The sequence below is a fragment of the Cyprinodon tularosa genome, unplaced genomic scaffold, assembly GCF_016077235.1.
Source record: "Cyprinodon tularosa strain WSP-4 unplaced genomic scaffold, ASM1607723v1 ctg277, whole genome shotgun sequence".
In the NCBI taxonomy this organism is placed as follows: Eukaryota; Metazoa; Chordata; class Actinopteri; order Cyprinodontiformes; family Cyprinodontidae; genus Cyprinodon; species Cyprinodon tularosa.
The window spans coordinates 804,932-827,724 of record NW_024038982.1 but is presented as its reverse complement, the minus strand read 5'-3'; the positions used below and the strand labels follow the sequence as shown (position 1 = coordinate 827,724).

General features: G+C 36.4%; 3 protein-coding genes across 3 annotated transcripts in view; 1 reads left to right on the top strand and 2 right to left on the bottom strand.

Moving 5' to 3' along the window:
* chrnb2 (cholinergic receptor, nicotinic, beta 2) overlaps nt 1–5,386 on the top strand; it is a 37,378-nt gene extending 31,992 nt beyond the window's left edge. The window contains exon 6 of the mRNA XM_038290220.1: nt 1,814–5,386. Coding sequence (XP_038146148.1) covers nt 1,814–1,963 — 150 coding nt within the window. The 3' untranslated portion in view covers nt 1,964–5,386. The remainder of the gene's footprint in view (nt 1–1,813) is intronic.
* A 2,081-nt stretch (nt 5,387–7,467) lies between these two features.
* On the bottom strand, nt 7,468–9,155 carry s100t (S100 calcium binding protein T). Its single transcript, XM_038290180.1, has 3 exons — nt 8,965–9,155; nt 7,979–8,141; nt 7,468–7,889 (listed from the first exon to the last, which is right to left on the bottom strand). The coding sequence occupies exons 1-3, from the start codon at nt 9,138–9,140 to the stop codon at nt 7,728–7,730; spliced, it is 501 nt and encodes a 166-aa protein (XP_038146108.1). The 5' UTR covers nt 9,141–9,155; the 3' UTR covers nt 7,468–7,727.
* Nucleotides 9,156–12,664: 3,509 nt separating this feature from the next.
* Nucleotides 12,665–22,132, bottom strand: si:ch211-105c13.3 (uncharacterized protein LOC325758 homolog). The gene is made up of 3 exons (XM_038290153.1): nt 21,974–22,132; nt 13,521–13,644; nt 12,665–13,435 (listed from the first exon to the last, which is right to left on the bottom strand). Exons 2-3 carry the CDS (start codon nt 13,638–13,640, stop codon nt 13,280–13,282), a joined length of 276 nt encoding a protein of 91 aa, XP_038146081.1. The 5' UTR covers nt 13,641–13,644; nt 21,974–22,132; the 3' UTR covers nt 12,665–13,279.
* Nucleotides 22,133–22,793: the final 661 nt, after the last annotated feature.

The following is a 22,793-nucleotide window of genomic DNA, read 5'->3' as shown; positions in this document are numbered from 1 at the left end:
TATATTTAGAAATATGCTAAGAGAATTGGAACTGATAGAGGTTCAAACTCTAAACAATCAGCTAGAGCTACAGTGGAGTGGTTTAGATTGCTTTCATGTTAGTGTGGCCTTGTCCAGACCTAATTTAAAATAAGAACCTGTGGACAGACTTGAACCCTGCTGTTTACAGGGACTCTCCATCCAATCCAACTGAGCTTGATAACAGTGGGAGAACATTGTGTTCTCTAGATGACTGAAGGTGATTGAAACAAACCAAAATTGACTTGCCTAGTCAAAGTGGATTACAAAACTTAAGATTTTTATATGCAAAAACATTTGAATCCTTAATCATGTCTCCTGCAACTCACAGTTATGCACTAAGATGATGTTATAATAAAGAGCTGTTATGTGATGGTATGCAAAAAGGTCTAAAGGTAATGAATACCTTTGCAATTACAATGCTAAATTTACATTATAAAAAGGTCAAAGGTATTTTCTGGGCTTTTGCCGAAGGCTGTTGAGCTGGATGCCATATTATGATCCCGTGCTTAAAAACACAAAACATCCAGAGCAGGATTTCAATGAAAAGAGGCAAACTAGAAGCAGGGAAAATTTAAAAAAAGGACAAAGTCACATCTCTGTTGACTGTAAAGGTCACACAGAGCTTAATATAGGATGCTTATGTAATAGATCAAATTGCAATAGGTTAGGTGTTTGTAGGAGGCGGTAATATAAAAAAAGAATTTCAGAAGAATCTGATGTTAACTTGTCTCTTTCTAATGTTCCTACTCATAAAGTCTGTTTAACCTCTTAACACCCACCTCATTTGAACTAGGTCTTTCTTTGTCTGGGTGTAGTATTCAGAGTAGGACATATACAAACAGAAAAAAAAGAGAAATATTCATGTTTCCAAATATGTCTGTCTAAATGTTCTGTCCCCCTTCCCTTAAATCCTCCATTTTCCTTTTTCCTTATTTTTGTTCATTGTCTAATATCTCTCCGTTGTTTATTTTTCTTTCCATTCTTTCTCTTTCTTCTCTTCATACTATCACCGTTCTTTCTTTCTTTCTTTCTTTCTTTCTTTCTTTCTTTCTTTCTTTCTTTCTTTCTTTCTTTCTTTCTTTCTTTCTTTCTTTCTTTCTTTCTTTCTTTCTTTCTTTCTTTCTTTCTTTCTTTCTTTCGATGTACATTAATCAATGTCATTTTTCTGGCAGTATATACCGACAGGTTTATTTGGTGGAGGGTTTTTTTTCTGTTTATGTTCAGGTGAATTTAGTTCGTTTGGAAATTGGTTTGGTTGATGTTAACTAGTCTCTTTTGTGTGTATTTGGTTGATTCATTTATTGTTGTTTGTCAAATTATCTGAAATAAATTCCTATTCATTCATTCATTCATTCATTCATTCTCATACTTGTACTATTCCTTTATTGGTTATGTTGAATATTCATCTAAGGTCTTTTGTAATTTATTGATATTTATCTGGATAGTTTTATTAGACGAAAAATTAACAAGGACGAAAAAAGTTGAAAAAAAGTTTTATTCTTTCCTTCTCCCTAATTCCTTTATCCTCTACTACTTTCTGGTTTTAGCTATCCTTTTAAAACCTGTCCATAGCATAAATTTAGATTTACTTAAAACACGATTGATTAGATAATTTAGTTAATAATTAGATTTTTCATGATGAATTTACAATGACTGAAAATTATATCAAATGGTGTTTCTAAATAAGTCACATCGTTATAGTCTCGGTGTCCAATTCTGACATGTATCTCTCTGGTTTCCCCATTTCTCACACCCTTATTATGCTCCCTTCCCCTTCCCACCTGATCCGTAGGTAAGCGAAGACTGGAAGTACGTTGCCATGGTGATCGACCGGCTCTTTCTCTGGATTTTTGTGTTTGTTTGCGTGTTCGGCACGTTGGGCATGTTCATGCAGCCCCTCTTCCAGAATTACACAGTGAAAACCATCAACACACCAGGCTGATTGTTCCCCAAACGGCAAACACGTAACGGACAGCTCAGCTCCCTGACCAATCAGCACAGCAGGACAAAGGCCCAAGGTGTTTTGGTGGTGTGAGAATGTGTGTGTGCGTATGTGCGTGTGTGTGTGAGATAATGTACCTTGGGATGGGGATTTTAATGTAATAATGTCTATGGAACTGGAATCGCACTGGTACTGAACAGCTGTCTCGTCCATTAACTTTATGACAACATTTTTGCAACAAGCAAACCTATTTTCTTCTATGAGCATTGAAGAAATTACAGTGAAACTCTTTTTCCTGCATTTTTTATTGTTGCTGGAAAATCAAAACAGACTGACCTCCCCTCTCTGGTGTTAAGATCCTCCCATTCCCCCCTCCTCAGCCTGTCAAAGAGTCTCTAAGAGTGAGGACTCTTGGATTTTCTCCTTTTTACACCCTGCCAAATCACTCTGACTGCGTAACAGCATCTCCACAGCAGGAATGAGTCCATGGTGGTGTTGAATGATATTAGACATCAGAGGGGGAAGAAAAGTTCATATTAAGCTTCTTCTGTTGTTTTAAAAAAAATCCACTGTCAGTGAACTGATTTAGTCCGTGTTATCATAGCGTAGCAGCTTGCCACAAGCATATAGCATTAAGTAAATATTAGTATTTCTAAACATCAGTTCATACACAGGTTTGTTGCTGATGGAGAAGTGACAGAGTGTTGTGCGATTGTAAAGATGTAAAAGGAATGTGATTTTAAACTGTATGGGGCAGCCAGTGTCCTGCACACTAACCGTACGTGTGACAGCTGCATATTAAAGGGACATATAAAGAGGATGCTAATGCTTAAAGAAAGCTAGGAAGGAATAATATTAAGAAATCATGCATGGACCCATTTTTTTTTTTTCTTGCTTAAAGTGTTTCAACTTGCTGTAGCAGAGGGCGCAGTTGCAGATGAGTCCTGAAAAATGCAGGAATCTGAGCCAAAATGGTGCAATAGAACAGAATAAGTGCTGGACACAGGAATGTGATTTCTATTTAACCAGTTGGAGTACCGAGCTAAGAGGAGGCATTGGTTGTAGGGATGGTTGGAGGGTAAAGCAAATCAACAGAGACTTCTGGATTATTGTGTGTATTAACATGGTTTCACAGCTGTTTGCTTTGAGTTACCCTTCTAACCACCAGGGTGTTTGAAATATACCTATTTGCTGTCTGTTCTCCTCGTTAGAGATGCACCTACAAAAAAAGCTTGTGACCTCATTCAGTCAATCTCCAGCTTCCAGCCCCAGAGAGAAACTCCAAATGTACTTATTTACTACTTCAGTGTGGTGTTTCAAATTAAAAGGCAGAGAAAGCACAGAAAAGCTAGAATATCTTTAGAGGAAACAGGGTCGTTCATGTCATCTGGTAAAGGTTTGTTCAGGCTGAGCAAGAAGGACTTTGCAGTAGATGACTGGAAGGATTACATGTTGCTTTATTCTTTTAAGATTTCAATCTGTTTGAAAACCTGCTAAATTGGGTCATGTTTAAATCCTTTTAAATGAAAAAGTCAGGATCTAGACCAGTGATTCCCAACCTGTACGTGTGTAAATGTGCCCCTAGTGATCCGCGAGTGCATTGCAAGGGGCACATGAAAATATTTTATTCATTTTTCTAAGGGCCAGATTGAAAAATTGAACAAGCTTTTATTAACCAAAAATATAAGATTTTACAGCCTGAAAGTAGCTCAGATAGCTCACACTGAGCTGTCTGAGCTCATCAAAGCAGCTGAGGTGTCTGGATGAAAACAGAGTAAAACTAATAAAGTCAGTCTGACTGTAATTTTTCTGTATTTCCTTCCCAATTCCTCAAGTTTAAATCTGATTAAAAGGGAGTTACTCAGAGGAGCTCCAGCTTTATAAAACACAGGTTTATAATATGCTTTTATTTTGTATTTATTCCCTTTCCTACTAACTTCCAGGCAGCATCTTTACGCTGTTTTTTTTTTTTTATTTCAAATGGAAAGAATAAAAAGCCTCAGAATTGAATGCTCAAATTAAAAGATTAAGTAAAATAGTTTTGTTTCAACTTTTCGACAATCATCTATACTTTTGACTGAGAAGGGTTCTAATGGGAAGACATAAAAGGTTGGGAAACACTAGTCTAGATTATGGGGAAAACATGTAGACTTTACTGTTTTTGCAATGCAATTCTATTTATGAGACACCTTTTTAACATGTCAATTCTTGAATAACTGTTTCCAAAATGATCAAATATTGTTGGTAAAACCTAGTTATTTTTTATCTGTCTGGTATAGAAATGATTCTGTCCGATTCTGAATGATACAAAGTCCAAAAAGTACTTTGAAACAGTAATCCACTTATTACTGGATTAGATTACTAGATTGGCATCCATTCATTCCTATTTATCTACTTAAGGTTCTCCTTCATCATACACGTCCTATGGTAAAGCCAGGTCACCTGAATAGAAATGTCTGTGCCATAGCGCCATCTCAGGAAGAAAATAAAAAAGAAATAAATCTATTCAGTGCCATTCCTCTATTCTTTAACAGCAAAGCCCTAAAATAGGAATCAGTAGCAACTCTAAAAAAAAATCTCAGAGTTGCCACAAAATTCAGTTTGGTGTATCTCTCTAATCCTCTATGCCTGAAACATTAGTGTATAAATGTGCAAACCCTTCTGCTCTATTACTTCTGAAGGTTACAGCATAAAGATTGTGTGTTTTCCCACCCTATGATCAGTTAGTCCCTGCCAACCTATGTCTACCCCTCAGCTGAACACTAATATTGATCACATCATTAATGCATTATTTTATTTACAGTTCGGCTGATTAGTTCTGTTTTCAGAATCTTCCCTGGTTTCTTACCACCCGCTAAAGATAGAAAAGAATATTTATAATCACCTGTGCAATTAACATTTTAATAGGTAAAGAGCATCAACTGTAGAAGAGGTACATGATAAAGTGTTTAAAGATTGAAAAAAGTGGGGCAGGAAAAGAGGAAAGACTCAAAATGTTTCACTATAAAGGAAGAGTGCTATAAACTCATAAAGAAAAATGCGTTTCCATCCCTGTCACCATCATCATCTGGGAGGTTCTTTATCTTTTTACAGTCATGTGGCCAAGTCGGCTGCTTCACTCGCTGGGAGATGTCTTCCTCTCTGTGTCTCGAGGATGGGATCATCCGTGGGGATTCCCAGCAGAGCTCAAACAAGTGTGAAAAGCCTTTTAGAGACCCGTGAATACTGTTGGCTGCATGGCTCTGCACAGAGAAAGTGCCCACTCTCTGTTTGCTCCCTTTGACCTTTACACCCTCCTTCCTTTTTATCGATTCACTTCCTCTGATGATTATGCTCCACTGTTCCTTCACCTTCCCCCTTTCCTGACTCTGAAATCTGTTCACCTTAACCAGTCAAATAAAGGTTTTAGGATCAGATTAAAAATGTTTGTGTTGCTCTTGCTTTATTCCTCCACTTTAATGTGTCACTGATCAATTCATCTCAGTTTCTTTTCATCAATTTTACACCATGGAGAAGGGAGAGGCATTTACTGGCTGTCTAATGTGGAAACTAAGCATCCTTTGAGCCATCATGTACAGAAAGAAAAAGCTCAATCTTAGCTTGATCTTTGTCAAAGTAAAACAGATCTTTTAAGATCAAACAATCTATAAAAATTGAAGCACATTATTTTGATAAGGTCTTTTTTTTAACGCAAAAATTCCTACCTACTTACCCATCCAAAAAGGCTCAATTTTTTGTTTTGTTTACATTTTATTTCAATAATAAACCAGATGTGTGCACAAATGTTGGTGTTCCAGTTTACACCAATAAAGAGCTATATCAATGAAGGTAAAAATCATCCAAGAAGCATCTTTCATCTTAATATCTGCTCTGAATCATGGAAATGATCAAGGAGCTGAATATTATGAATAATATTATAAACTAATGTTACACTGCATTCCAACAACTTTGATTACTATTTAGGAATTTTTTTGATCACATTCTCTTAAATTAATCCACTTTAACTGTCCCTCAGGGATCCTACAGGAGTCCAACACTGGGTTATTGTTTTTTATACATATTGCATTCATAAATCACTGGTTGTGAACGCTAATGTTATGCCCCAATCTGGGAAAAAGCAACACCTCCAAGAGGTCTAAAGGAAATTCAAGATTGTTTTTTTTAGAATTGTGTGTATTTAACAAGTGAAAGAACTAGGACTTGGTCATTCAGAGTAATTTTAAGAAATTTTATAGAATTAGTAAAAAAAAAAAAAGTCAAATATTAGATCATGGCACTATTTTGGGAGAATTTCATGTATTTATTGTCTTAAAATTAGATTGAGCAGCTTTAATTTTTCTTTATCACTAACTTGTTTACGGACTTGAAATGTTTATTAGATGTTTTTATCAGTCTGCAGATAGAGCGTCATTCAAAATTATTCAAACTTCTAAACCTTTTATTGGGATTTGATTGAAAGACCAAGACAAATTATTGCATAATCCACTAACATAATCCTTGCGTTCACTAACATAAACGCAAGGGACATGCATTTGTAGTATATTATTTTTTTGTGTCATAACACTAAAATTCAATGACAGCAACTAAACAGAATTAGTCCTTATCCTTAATTTCAGTTTAAATCCAGCAGTCGTATTAAGGCTTCACAGGTTTGTTTTTAAATAAACAGCTGCATGATTATCAAGAACCACAGTGGACTAGTCAGGGATAACACTAGCGCTTTTAAAGGGTTTTGTTATAAATCACTGCCTGAAGCTACAACTATAACTCAGATGGAGTGAAATATAGTGTTACCCAGAAAAACCTAGAGCCTAGAACATAGAGACAATACTCTAGAACATAGAGCTATGGATATCTATAGATGCTTCCCATTATTTATAGATGAGTTGGAGCTATTTTTCATGAAAGAACTGGTAAAGATTTTAATGGATGTGCAAAGCTGATACAGACTAACCCCCAAAAGACCCGTGGTTGCATTAATGATCACTAGACTTTAAATTAATATTTGTTAAATAGGACTTTTTTTTTATTCCAATGTATTACTCTGTTTTGAACACGAGTTTAGCTGCACAAATATGTAAAAAAAAAATGCAACTAGGTATGATCACTTAGGCACTGCATAATGTATTTTATATTCATTTATTTATATATTCATTTATTTATTTATATTTTAGGGTTTTATCCTGAAACTACAAGCGACTACAGTTGAAAATTGGACTGTTAAATATGACACTTTTATTTGTTAAAACTTGTTTTATTTCCAACCACTGTCCCTTACTTATTCAACTTTAACCTTTTTAATCAAATTATTCCATAAGTAAACCAAAGTTAACCATTAACTGGACTTTAAACCTTGCTTAACAACAGAAACCTAGAACTGGAATCTTGGGAAAAGCCAGTTTGAGCCCTGTCACTGTCCGACTAATACTTTATATAATACCATATGCTGCCCCCTGGTGTCCAACTTTTGTTTTCACTTTGCTGTAATAAAACACAGTCAACAATTCTTAGTTTAAATTAATGTTTATTTTTTCCAGGGGAACAGACTCTTTAGCATAAAGGTTTATCAAAAAATACTTCATGAAAAAAAAGGATAAAGAAATAGTCATCACGTTGTAATAACACAGTGACAGAAATAATAGACATGTGACTATTACAGGTCATGTATTTTGCATGTTTTTGTCTTATTACAGGATATCTGTTACTTTTTCCTTACTGAGATTTTGGATTTGTAATAGTGTATTTCTATGAGCAGAGTAGGTGCTCACTTCTTCTCTGGCTTATCGTTGAACTCCAGGAAGAAGTCATTACAGGCTACGGTCAGAGCTCCAACTAAGATGACAAACTCAGTGAAATCCACTTCGCCATCATTGTTTGAATCCAGGTCTTTCATGACCTTATCAACAGCCTCTTTGTCCTGGGCATTCTGCATTTAAAAAAAAGGAACAAAATTTGTGTGTAAGCTGTTTTTTTTTCCTGGTTATAATATGTGTGCCACTCCACGTGCTTTCTTACCCCCAGGTAGGTGCCGAGCTCTGTGGTGAGCAACTCCTTGAGTTCAGCCCTGCTCAGTGTGTATTTGTCTCCTTCATTTCCAGAGTATTTGTGAAAGGTTTGGATCATCAGCTGCATAGCGTTCTCCAGGGTGGAGGCATTCTCTGAGTTGGGCAAAGACATTCTGGGAAGGAAACAAAGGTGAATTGGATGGGGATATAGCAAAGACAGTCTGGGTTCAAACCTATGCATGCAGATGGTATTCCCTCAGTAGTAGAAAAATCATTTCTATCTAACATGTCTGCCTGCTGCATGCAATCTGTAGTTTCAAATCCTACATAGAGATAAATAGGCCAAACTCATGGAGAAGTGAAGAATCAGTGAAAAAACTTAACTGAAACTGTAGTAAACTAAATGTACTTTAAAGGTAACCACCTGGATGTTAGGTCTGTTTCATTAAGAAAAGATTTTCCCTCCTGACAGCTGACCCTCCTCCTGACTATAAAACAGCTTTTATTAAGTTGCAGCGATGCTACAGTGTATGGAGCTCTAACGGTTGGACTCCAAACATGCAGGCCAGCTGATACAGGTGAAATTAAACACTGTCGGCCAAACAAAAACAGAAAGAGAAGCACTAAGAGGCTACGTGATCTGCCTTTTACTTTATTTCAAACAGCAGAGACGGGTCTTGTCCTTCTCTAACCTGCATCATTTCTAACCTGTAAGAGATTTTCCAACTGTATCAGTTATTTGCTTGCAGTGCATTTCTTTCTGGAATGCATGCAACAGCAGAGCCACAACAAAAAAGCTTTTTTTTTTTTTTTTGGCAGCTTCTGAAAAAAAGGCTTTTATGGAAGATTGATTGAAGCTTTTTCTGCCCTTGTTTTTGGCTGGCATTGAAGCAAATACATATATAAGATGCATCAGTTGCATCTCTAAAATAGGACTTTAGTCCTAGCATGTAAGATGTCCCAGATATCAGAGTCCTCCTTATGTGTGGATCCTACCTGTGTGGAGAGGAAGCGCTGGTTTGACGGTGAAGTGTGGATAGAGGAGGCGATGGCAGCAGACAGGAAGGCTCTGGACGACGGTGCCTTAAATACAGCCCCTTTACTCCACCCAAACCACCTCTCTCCCTCCTTTCACCTGTTTCCCCATCCTGTCCTCTTCTCTGTTTACTCATGGGTCACCTGTTAGGAACACATGTAGCCTAAGCTCCACCAGGAACTTGTTGCAGGTCTAGTAAATGTAATATGTTTATAGAAAACATAAAATATAAAAATCAATGCTGTCCTTTTTATGATTTCTATTTTTCATAACTATTGTTAATTTCCATTTATTTTACTGGCAGCAGAGTCTTTCATTTTTTTAATGGAAGGGTATGTAAATATATATTCTCATATATACATACTGATACTCATATATATATATATATATACATATATATATCTATATATATATATATATATAGATATATATATGAGAATTAAACTATAAAATTGAATATCGAATATTGAAAAGGTGATTTGTTTTATCTGTTAAAAGATTAAACTCAAATTGCCAGAATTCATTTAATAATTTCATAAATATGGTTATAAGTTTATGAAATCCCCAAAATTCATTCATCAATAACTCAAGTTTGAAGATTTCGTATGATCTACACAATTTTACAGGAAAAAGTACTGATTACTGATAAATGTCTAGCAGACAGTCACAAAACATGGATCTAAAAAAAAAACTTGACTGTTCACAGAGTTTTCCAGTGAATCCACTCATAATAATGGAACGTAGAGTGGAAGGAAAAAATAGGGAAAAAGTCTATATATGTGCAAACATTTTTCCTGCACTAGAGACAATGTTTGAGGTGCCGGCATTTAGCTGAATAGAACAAGGAATCAAAGTTACTCAATTTCCTACAGTCAGTTCTAACTGGGTTTAAAATGTCATCTCATACTGTGGGCTCATTGGGTTTTATCAACAGCAAAGTCAGGGGAGTTGTCTATTAGAAATTTTAAGGCACCTCATACTTGCTGATAATTTTCATGGAAATGCTGCTTCTATGTTTAGACTGGCAATGCAGACAAACTGAAAGCCACTATCAAAGCAACCCTGGCTTTTTAAACACCTCAGTAGATCCAGGCAGATCACCTCACTCTGCATAGATGCAGGTATACTTGAAAAGAAAGAATTAGTTACTGAATAAATATGCTGCATAGTAATCAGGTGTAAATTACAGCAGGTCGGCATTTCTCTAAAAATGTACTTCTGATTTGTCTTAGGTAATATTTTTCATTTTTAAATTGAAATAATAATTTACTTTAGCTGTAATCCAGAATCGCCTAGATTAAAAGATAAAGCACCTAAAACAACTGAGTTCAGTTATCAAATTGAAAATTGTAATATTGACTAATTAACCAGATAAGGAAATTGTCTACATGTCTGAAAGAAATTGTACAAAAAATGTAAATGTGTGTGGTGAAAGCGGTAAGATATGACACTTATCTATTAAAATATATTTATGGAGATATGACGATTATTATTATGTTGAATGTTTGAGACAAAAACGATCTTTAAGAACTTGGTATTTATGCACATTAATAGGCTATGAGCGGCTATAACCAGTTAAAACTGTGAAAAATAATGCTCTTTAAGAAATATAATTAAAATAAAAACACTTTGCACTAGAATTGTTTCTAAACAATGGACAGACTTGTTAATAAAAGTGAAAAAAAACAGCATTCCATGTAAGTGATCACTCAGTGTTGTGGAAGGATGAGACAATGAGGGCTGCTTTATTTTACAGTGTCTTCCAGTTTAGGAACGCTATAACCGAATTTAGCTCTCAACCATCATCCTACATCTCTGTTTCTGTCGATCTCAAGCTATGTGCACCATCAGCCCCCGCCCACCTTATGCCTTCGTAGCCAATCAGCTTAACCTTTGCCTTGATCTCAGCAACCCTGCTACCTCTGCTCACTAGAAAAGACCCAGGTATGACCTGCAGCAATTAACGTTACTGATGCTTTTCTTCTCTAATGTCATTACTCACATCACTGCTCATTGTCTGTAAGGAACCTGTTTAATGTTTAGATTAGATAGTTACTGAATTAAAAGAAATAATTCACCATATCCTAATCTCCTGGGATACCCCTGATATGTAAGTCATTTAAACTGATCTTTATCCAGCACTGAATGCATGCATGCATTGCATGCAGATAAAGGGATGCTTTCAGTCCTCAAATTTAAAATGCTGATTTTGTAATATTTATATTTTCCTCTGCGTCATCAGGTACACCTAGAGGACCTTTTGAACACAGTAGGCTTTTGTGCAAGAAATGGTTTATGATTAATACAGTGGATTATCCTGCTCTTTTGTTGTGCAACCTGTTTGTATTTCATGCCAAAAGAAAAAAATCCCACCAAAAGAGAGTGCTATGTGCTCTGTAATATGCTAAAATGCAACGCATCAAGTTGGGTATTGAGGTGATTGTGTGGACCAGGAGTTCACAAAGAAAAAAAGAGGGGGGTCATGGCTGATATAGTATCCAGGTGGATTAGTTCAGGGCTAGTGAACAGAGCCTTTACACCTGCCAGACAGAAATCCCCATACAAAAACCCTACCTACAAAGGAAGGGCATGCACACATCAACCCTTCAACAAACACTTTCCTGCCCAAATACAACGACTTACTATGCTTGAGTAGACATGGGAAAATAAGGGCCTAACCACAGTGACTTTTAAACAGGAACAGAAACATTCTTGAAATAGTTCACTGAAGGCACATTTCATCAGAAACAGAAACACACTAAATGGTTCATTTTCATCTATCTGCCTTACTCTTCAGCAAGGCTGTTGAACAAAACCAGCGGATTAAAACATGTCCTTGTGCATACATGACCTTAAACTACACCAAAGTGAATGCCTAGGCAATATTTTAAATTACAAGCCACTAAATTTATTCCTGTGAAATGTTGGTAAGAGCATCTTCTTGTTTATGTGTCTTTGCTGCAGTATTTTGTGTCAGTGAGTGGGGCAGCACGGTGTGAGTGCAGGTTTCTACACACCATACATGTGGATAGTGTTGCAGAGAGGCAGTATGGTGCACAATAGAAAGCATACTGTGTGTCAGGATCTGGTTGCAGCAGTTCATGCATCTAAAAGCCGATGAGTCGGACTCATCAGAGAATTTACAGCTATATTTAGCAAGTGTGGCATGTAGGGAGGAAGGGAACAAGGTAGCTTTGCAAAAATGCAATGCTACATTTTGCAATCTTATATTGCAGCAAAGGCTTACTGAAACATTTAGAAAATAAGATCCAACCTCTAACTAGAAAGGGAAAAGGTTTAGTGCTAGTAAACCATGTCTTCCTGTTTGCCTGATCCCCACGATGGGAAACAAAAGCCAGCATGTTGTTAAGTTAAGCAGATGTGTTGAGCTGAGAAAGGTCAGGAAACAGCAGGTAATCTTGCCTTTACTAATAGCTGGGTTAAAACCCAAAAATTATATTAACCAACAGAAAAGCATGTCAGTTTATGTTCCTGCCAACTTCAGTGGACAAGATGTAGTAAAGATTGGTTTCTTAGAATTATCATGTCTACATAGGAGCAACAAAAGGCTTATATGGATGCATGTAGTAAAGGCAGAGAAAAATAAGAGTACAGATATTGAAAAAATGTTTGGAAAATATTTTATTTTTTCAACTGTTATTTCTGAGTAGCATTGTATCAAAATAAATGAACACTTTATGTGTATGAGTAAAACCCAGTGATTCAGCTAAGCTGAAAATGGTATAAATACATCAGGTTTGTACTACAGAGAACTGAGTTCTTCCTTTTATTTTTGAAATTATTTATTATGCATTTTGTTGAGTCTTTTATGTATTAATCAAATATTTTCTGTATTGTTGTATCAATTATTAAGTGATGCAATTTTAGCCTCTAACTTCAAATGGACTCAAAGAAAAGGTAGTAGGTGTAAAAAAAGTATTTAAAATATTAATGTTTGCCAAGATTAAAAAAAAAAAACACACACAAAAGCAGCAATTAAAAAGTTACCATAAACGTCAGTTTTGATACAAAGCTTTTATTTGCAAACCATGTTTCTATTTAAAGTTTTTATAAAAAGACCAACCAAGAACTTTTGTGTGCGGGACTGTTTGGATTAAAAAAAATAAAATAAAATTAAGCAAAGGTTTAGAAAAAAAAATGCCGTTCAGTAAAATATTACAGATATCCAAGATAGAAAGACATTTTATATGCTAGTTGGAATGTTTCAGTTTAAGTAGGAGGAAGGTGTGTTTTAGTTTCATGCAGGCCTCTTCTTCATGATGCATTTGCTTTGGATTCGGTTTTGCTCTGACTGAGGCTGTTGGCAATGTAGCCAATCAGAGTGAGGTATTCCTGGAAGCTGACTTTTCCGTCACTGTTCTGGTCCAGGCCCTGCTGCATCTCCTTAACGGCGGAACTACTGTTGGTGTCCTGACATATAGGGTGCAAAGAAACAATATGGGTCAAATGTGTTCAAATAATAGAGAACACAGCTAGGAGTTGTACGCCTTCTTACCTCCATGACACCACCGAGCTGTTTCTGGACCAGCTTCTGGAAAGATTTAGAATCAAGGTTCTCCTTCCCTCTGGCAGAACTGAGAAACGTCGTCACGACGGTCTTAATGGCTGACTCCATATCTCTAAAATTAGAAGAGACAAGGGCAGAAGAGGACAGCTGAGTAAGGAAACAGTGAGATATGGTCGTATCTTAGAATCCCAGCCTCTCAAACAATATGCCTTCCAGTGGAGTTCTGGGTAATCTAATTAAAAGAAGTACTTTAATGGTGCATTGCAGAAGTACTCAAATTCCTTGATGTTTTTTCATATTGTAATATAGCCGTTAGTGTAATTTATTGGATTTTATTTTTTATTTTAACACAAAACAGAGTAGAATAGGTAACAATTCAGTTTATATTTAATCAGTTTATTTCTATAGCGCCAATTCACAACACATGTCATCTCAAGACACTTTACAGTTCACCAGATCATCCAGTCAGATTGATTCAAAGTTTCTATCTAAGGAAAACACTGTGAATAATTTTGGAGGGACCCTTTATCAGAAATATGTGGTTTCCTTACTAGACCTAAAATCTTTCTTGAATCCCCTGCAGGAAAACAAAATCAGATGAGATGTGTAATAAAAGAAAACTGAACTCCATTTATCTAATCGATAAAGAGGCAGAGTGACAGGCGGGTAGACAAGATCCCTACCGGCTGATTGAACTTTTTATTCTGTAAATAATATTTTTCATAATGCATGAGCATTCTTTAACATTTCATTTAGAAATGCACACAAGTAAAAAAAGTATGATGAAATGAGGTTTTAAAATAGTGTGTCAGCTGGTCTTGCTTGTGTCTTTATCACTGCTGCAGTTTATAAATGAAAATTTTAATTTTCATTGCTAAGCTGCTGCTCATTCACTGTTGGAAAGCTCTATGTAATGAAATTTTGTGTTTTTATTAATTTTTCATATTTTTTTATACACTGTGTATACAAAATGGCAATAAAGTTTGTCTTAGTCTTATGTTTACACTAGATGGATGGAGGAAAAATCATAATGGGGGAGAAGGAGAGGAGTGAAGGAGAGGATAATATGGCTGGAACGAGTAAAGAGAGAAAGAAACGGGTGAAGAAAGAATCCCTGGAGGAAAGGACAAAGGAAGCTACAACCTCTGACAGAGGACATCTGATCCACAAAAACCCACATGTAAAACTCATAAAAGTCTGGATTACACCTCCCTAATACCATCCACTGCTGCTACACCTCCACACGCTCTGAAGCAGCACATCCCTCTGGTCAAGAACGATCCATAAAACATCACTAAACGGGACAAGCAAACAACCTGAGCACAAACAATGTGGATTTCTAAATGATTCCCTGGGTGGTCTATTTTCTATGCAACTTAGAATATATACCTGATAATATTTAGATGAAAACATATTATTATTTTGCTCACAATAAACATGAACCCATGATCTCCCTGCACTTAAAGCATGGTGTCTATAATTAAGATCACCATGATAGATTCTTATTTGTCTTCTGCATGTTCAGAACATTTGCTCCAGTTGGTGCATGTCTGTGGTTTTCTGGCACACCTGTTAAGAGCAAAGACATTATTATCAACACCTGCCCCCTACACCGCAGTGACTAATAGCAGCTGAGAACTGAAGCTCCCGTTTCACAACAAGCTGAACAAGCCAAGGCGGTAATGAGAAAACTTCTGCAATACTGCTGACAGCAAATAAAAATGTGCATTAAACCTCTGTGAACCTGAAACATCATCTGCTTCACCGACAAGACTTAGACGTAGACACAACTTTATTTATCCCTCGGGGACTACTTCTTCAGGGAAATTCTGGTTCCAGAATCTTATATAGAGTGAGCAGAGTTAAAGCAAGATGCCATTAAAGATAATAAAAAAAAGAATAAAAGTAATAAAACATAAAGAGACACAACTAATGAGACAGAATCACACCTGTTTCCTGTTCACTCCTGATCAGTCTGTTACATTAGCAAAAGAAAGATGACTCATCTCTGGGGTGGGAGAGCACAAGAACTTTTCTTCAAACATATCAAGACTCTAACTTTTGAGGTATTTAAAACAAAGGAGTTAAAAACAGGGATGAACACTTGAATTTTTAAAGATCATCAAGTTACTCTCAGAAAGTTTTATATCTACTGCTGGTTTATTAAAAACATGGTCTTAAAATCAGAAAGTTACAGGTATAGGGGAGGATTTTCTTTTTCCGGGTGATCATCAAACTAAAAATTGTTCTCTTAATTGTCAATCATTCTGGTGATATATTTACGTAAGGCCCTCGTCCCCATTCTCACTTACTGGTGGTGAGTCTGACATAGGGGAAAAATTGCGCATCAGCTTGTATAGGGGATGCAAAAAGCAACTTTTAAACAGAGTGTGCACAAGGAAAAATAGGCTCGTGCATTCGAACGCATTTAATAGGCGTTCCCGCTCGGAAGCAGGTACAGGGTTGAGCATGTGCATTTTGTTTTTAAAGTGGAGAGGGTGGGTTTTTTTCAGAAATTCGGGAAAATCCTCCTCTATACCTTTAAGATCATTTTCTGGCACTTCAATTCCTGTGTTGACTTAAGAAGCTATGGTGTCAGGATTAGGACAAAAGTGAACCACAAGCATATATTACGCTTTTCATTCACCACGAGCTTATATAATTCTAAAAAAGCATATTTTACACTAAATGCATGAATTTAAAATCCCCCGTGCATTAAAAAAAAAGGTAGAATGCCATCAATTTAGCCCTGCTCCTGAATCCATACCTGGCTTTTTTTGATGTGATTGCTATCAAAATGTGTAAATCCTTTATGGTCTCACAGTGGGGAAATTCACTGTCTGCATTTAACCCATCCTCCTTTGGGGAGCAGTGGGCTGCTTTTTACTGAGCTGCTTAGCATAGTGATAAAAAAAAGACTAAGTAATTGTAGTGTTTTTTTTGTTTTTGTTTTTATTGTGTTGGTTGGATGCCTCCATAAATATAAAACCTGCTCTTGTGTTATTATAAACAGCAACAGATTTTCAGTTCCTAAATGATAATAAATAACATATTTATGAATAATACATCATGTTTTGTCAGTAAATCCTTGTGATTATTACACATTGTAACTTTAAGGAGTTTGGGACAAAGAAACTTGTAATTGTGATATCTTTAAAAATCTGGGAAGGTTTAAAGGGTGCTAATAATTTTAAATGAAGGTTTTCTCAGCTGATTACTTAATCAAAATCTATCAAAACTAATGGAAAAGAATTAATGAGTTATTTTGTCATAGTGTTAAAAATGTAATACATTTTCAAATTATATATTTTCTCTTCTCTCTATACTAATATATAAACACATACAAATACAGATTTTTAAATAAAGATTTTAAAGCAGTTTATTTCAGGTTTTTTAAAAATGTTTTCTAGGCTTTTATCTGTTAAACTCTGCTTATTCAGTTTTAATTCTTGTAAAACCTTGAGCAACAGCAGCCTGGAAAAATGTTGTGGACACTTGAGTAGAGTTGATCAGTATCAGCAGAGTGAAGTGAAGAGAAGAGGCTCTGCAAGATTTCCAGTGTGTATCGGAAACTACCCAGAGGCAGCAGCAGCAGCCGCCGTATGGTTGATTGTGATGGATGAACGGGCGACAGCCGTAGGAGTAACCATAGAAGCTGCTAGATCTCCTATCTGACACAGATGCCACACCTTAATACTTGCACTACGCCTATGGTGCTATAAGGATACACAAAATAGAAAGACAACTATACACACACACAAGCTGAAGCATCAATAGAAGGTCAGCTTGGACTTCTACTGCATTAACCTAATTAACAGGTGAGTAAGAAGCAACATCCAAACCCAGGGTTCAGTTTCACGTCGACACACAATGCGCTCATAGCTAACCAACCAGCAAGTAAACATCTATCATCAACATGGTGCTCATTATTATTTGATAGGCTGCTATGATTGTTCCAACACCTTGTGACATCCTTCACAAGGCAAACAGCAAAGATGAATGCGAACTAGAGTGTCAGTGCAATCAGCATAAAAAAGTAAAGAGAAGTAGCATGTAGGGACTAATTTAAGTGTAAGAGGCCTTCAGTAAAGGATGCCAGGATGTCAGAATAAGAAAGAGAGGAAATGTAGGGAGGAAAAGATGGCTTGATTTGCTGGTGTTTGTTCTGAATGCACAAGGGGTCATTTTTAAGGTTCCCCTCGGCAAACATTTGTTCCGATCCAGAGTGCGTGGAGATCAGGATGACTCACATGGAATGAATGCTTGTGTGAAGCTATGCTCATTGTTTTATTTTTGCCACTGATTCTCATTAGGGGGAAGTTTGACTGGTATGTGTTGGTTTGCAAGAAATTAGAAGCACATGTTAGTTCAGAGATTTATAGTTTTAGAGGTTCTTAATGTGAACTTAGACTGCAAATATATACAGTAGATATGTTTCCATACTGTTAAAAACCTACTTTAGAGATGTAGACGCAAAATTTTTGACCAACTAAACAGCCACAGATAAACATTGTCAAGATCCTGAAACCTTCTGGTCCATCCTTTGATGCAAAGGTGAACGTATTTTGTGTTTTAGGCGTCCCCCTGGATCTGGCGCTTTGGGAGAGCGTAAACACAGTTTTTTTTTTTTGGAAAGATTTAGACTTAGACAGATTTTATTTGTCATTTTGTTTACACAGGTATAAAACAAAAAGAAATTTCGTTTGGACCAGCTCTCTGGACAATTTCATCTTTTTTCAAAGCGCAGCCTTGAAAAAGAATAAGAAAAAAAATCAATAAATATATAAAAACAGTAATATAAACATATGACTGTATATTTACAGTTATGTGTGTCCTGCTGACCGTGTAACCCACATAAGGTTCTTTGCTGCCATGTTGCTGTGATAACCTCTCAAAAGTAATCTGCGCATGCAGGTGTCTTTGATTATGGTTTAAGTGTAAATATGTTTGTGGCAGTGACACAAACCACTATTGGCTCTAACATACTCACTGCAGTGATATCATTGGTGATGTATGTAATTATGCAGGGTGCACATTTTCCCCAAATTGTTTATGAAAAACGAAATCCTTTTTCTGTCTCAGTGTGGACTGGGTCTTACTCTTGTATCAACTACCTTTTCATAGTTTTTTCTTACTTTGGTACTGCAAGTTTGAAGGCTTCAGTTCTTTAAACATTATTACAGCCTTTGTTTCTTGTTTTATTTTATAGATTTACGAGTTCTTTTCCCTCCCAGACAATTGAGAGGGAAAATATTCAGCCATGAGTTTTCTTAAAGGAGTTTAAGGCAAGGCCAAGATTTTTTTAGGATGTTTTCTTTCTCGTCAAGTTAAAATGATACCAGTGTTGTACACATGTGAAGGAATCTGCTGCTTCTACAGGCTTCATGTCTCTGAGGAAAGAATGTTTTAGAATGAAGCTTTGTATGTTTTAAGCAAAAAAAAAAAAGGACCAAGAGCAGTCCATTTCATGCCCAGGTCTGAGCTCCCTCTTTGTTGAAAGCTTCCCCAACATCAGTATCATCTCATTCAGTCCCCGATCAGACTCCAATATGGCTTTTTCAATGAGACTAAAGTTACATTTGCTTACTCTTGAGCAGAGTGGGGTTTCAGGTGCACTAGTTGTGATCAATCGTCACTTCACCATTTTCTCTTGGTTTGGTGGAGACTCAAAGAAGTTGCTTGGGGAATTAGAGCACCTAGGCATATACCCAGAGAATTCACCTCGAATCGCTCTCCAATGAACTGACATATGGAGCATATAATGGAAACCGAGATAAATAGAGGAAGACCCATTTAATTCACCATGCAATTGTAAGGGAATGTATGGGAAAGATAAAAAAATGTATATTTACCTTTAAAACTGCCACAATGCATCTTAAAACTCAAAACAATTGTACAAAGCTTCTAAGCAATGAACTGAAGCACACTAATAAGTCCACATCTGAATGACTCAAAAAAAACCATTTGGGATTGGCCCAGTCAATCTCCAGACTTTAACAACATTTATTTGACGATCTGAAACATTTAAGCATAATAATCAATGAAGTCTCCATAAAACCTTCCTGCATCCAAGACATCAGGTCTAGTATCTGAAACAGGGCAGAACCAACATATTCTACACACAAAGTAGAATTTTTCCTTCAGTGTATCAACAATAACACCAAATATGAGTGTTAAACATCTGTACTTTTATAGCACTTTATCAAGTCTGAGGAACCTAAAAACTTTTAAAGCTCTACATTCAGTCATACACACAGACATTCCCATGCTGATGGTTATAGGCTGCATTGTAGCCACAGCTTCATTGGATAAAACCGACAGTAGAGCTGCCGAGCCCTCTGACCTCGAACAGTAGGCAATTAGGGTGAGGTGTCTTGCCCAAGGACACAACAAAGCAGACAGAGAGAGCAGAGCCTCAAACCAGCAACTAACTGGTTACAAGATGAACAACTACATAAAACTACTGCTGTAAAAGTCCAGTAATTACAACTGGAATGGTCTGAATCGACTTTTCTCTAATCATACGATATATAAATGTCTTTTGTTGACTCATAAGATTATATTTATGGAAAATGGCTGTGATATAAACAGAATGAAACGTCAAGAAATACTCAACATTGGATTAGTCCATCAATGTATGCATGACAACTGTTTAACCATAACAGTTTCCATGTGGTTTAGCATAGGATTTTAATGTCCCTTGCGTAAGGGAATTTACTTTTCATCAAGTCGTCTTAAGTCAATACATTTACCTTGAGAAAACACACCCCGCTGATACTGCTACAGTTTTAACCATTTGTCTGATGGATTATTCACTTGCAATATGATGTTTACTACATGTTATACAGCATTCTTACAGTATATAAACTTAACAGGTTCTCACTTCAGAAAATCCAAACTATCTTTTTAGAAATAACAAAAAAGCTAAAAGCAAAACTGGGCGTTTATAAATCGCACCAGCTTTGGGAAGACATGTTGCTATACATCACTCAACATTGTGTTAACCCACATTCCTGACTTCTTTCTATCTTACTCTTTGTCACAAGCACAGTTTTTTCTCAAGCTGATTTAAATAAAAGTCAAATGGCCTTTCAGAGTATGAGAAAAACCCCAGGATTCCTTTTACCGGGGTAAAATAAAGCCTGGAGCTCTGTGTGGAAATAGTGCTAATGTGCATACCATTGGCTGTTAGCATTTTGGCCTAAATAGATATATATAGCAAATTAAAGTCTTGCTAAAAGTTCAAAATTATTTAGTATTTTCATGCAGGGCAAATGAGATATGACGTACTTTTAGATATTGCTGTAATACTCTCATTTTTGATTGTGATGTTGCAATTTGATACTACAGGGAGGATTGCACAACAAAACCCTTAAGTTTAAAAAAAACCTACTGTATGATAGTAATTAAATAATTCTTTTGTATTTAAAATGTGTAAAATTCAAATCCATTTACAATAATATCTAGACATACATCCATTGAAACTGAATTGAAAATGCACTTCAGTAGTTTCTCACCAGTATTCTGGTCCTCTTAAATTTTGGTTTATTTTTTGCATGAAATCTTAGCTTATTTATTGTTTCCTGATTGATGTATTAAAGTGTCATATTAGTAACTCATAAAAATTATTTGAAATAAAACTTTTTACAGCAGGCGATGATTGTGTACATTCATGCTCAAACTGGTTCAGTGAGTCATGAAGGCCTGCCTTGTCAATCTATCAGAAAACCAAAAATGTGTTTTTTTTCTCTCAAATCTATTAGGTTTTTCCAAACTTAAACCGATTAAAGCAGCTTATTGTCTCTCCTACCACTTTAATTGAGCTGATCAATCAGAGTAACTGATCAGCTCCACCCTGATGACCAGCTTTGTTCCAACAAGGTGTGTCTGTCTCCACTTCCTCCCTGTCATGGATCTGGTCACTCTCCTCATCCGCGCCATTAACTGCACCAGGCCAAGTTTCTGCTTCAGGATCTTATCAAAAACTAAATAATTTAGGCTGATAAGAGCCTTGCATCTATAATGAGGACTGCTTTAGGTTCTGGGTGTGCGCGCAAAAAGGAAAAAAAAAGTTTTTTCCAGTTAAAGCTGAGATGCGTAACGGAGATGTTGGAGGGTGTTTCCCATTTAAATTTAGCCCCAAACTAATCTTAACAATTTGTCAAGCGGTTGGAGGAAGAAGTGACACATGAGGTAGATAAATAAATAAAAAGGGGTGAGTGGAGAGTCTAGTTTCTGTGGAAGTGTAAAGGGATTGGAGTAGAATTACCTACTAACAAGAGGAAACCGACCCTCGCTGTCTAAAGAACAGACACTCCCCAAAAAAAAGATCTGTAGAAAATAATAATCAGTTTTTCTCTGTTTGACTCTGGAAAGCAGCTCTAGAAATTGAAAATCGGTTTGCGCAAGAATGAAAAAGTCCAAAAAAAAGCAAGACTTACCTACAGCACAGGGAACCAAAAAAAAGTGAACAGAAAATTTCAGCAGCTGCTCACTCTCTTTCCTCTTGATCCCCCTCACCAGATTAACCAACAGCACATATCTTTTCCGTGATTTAACCTCCTCTCCAGCCAACCTTTTTTTTTTTCGTTTTCACAGGGCGTGTGCCTGAGAGAGGAGGAATGTAGAAAGAGGCGCAGCTTAAACTCTCTATTTAAAGCAGAATTATTCTTGAGCAAACGAAGGGGAAAAAAAACATTTTTATGTAATCTTTTTTTTTCCCTGCCATTTAAAACCAACATAACACATTCTTTTAATCCTGGAACTTTTATTCACATGTAACACCAAGTGTGCGCTCCTTTTCTGAGTGCGCGCACAGATGTTATCCGAGCCACACCCTGTGACTATTAGAATAAACAAACCTATATAAACAACGGAAAGCAGAGATCATACATGCACTATAACATTATTTGTTTCTTTTTCTATTTTTTTGTATATATTGGTAGAGTTGTAAGTGTTAAATCCTGTCCTCATTCCCAGGGGAATAGGGAGGTGATGTTTTCCAGGAATAAACCGAGTCAAGAAAGCTTACACATAGCTTTTTCAGACAATGCATCCCCACCCATCAGCTCTAATGACTGGCTTGTGAGCACATGTTGCTTGGAGTGAGGGAGTGTGTGTGTTGGGAAATAGCATGGGCTGCTTCTGATAAAGCTGTAACTGTTTCAGTTCACCCCACTCCTTCACCCACTACAGACAGACAGACAGACAGACAGAAAGATAGATAGAGTTCTAACTAGTCTCCATATGAAAGTTTTTCCA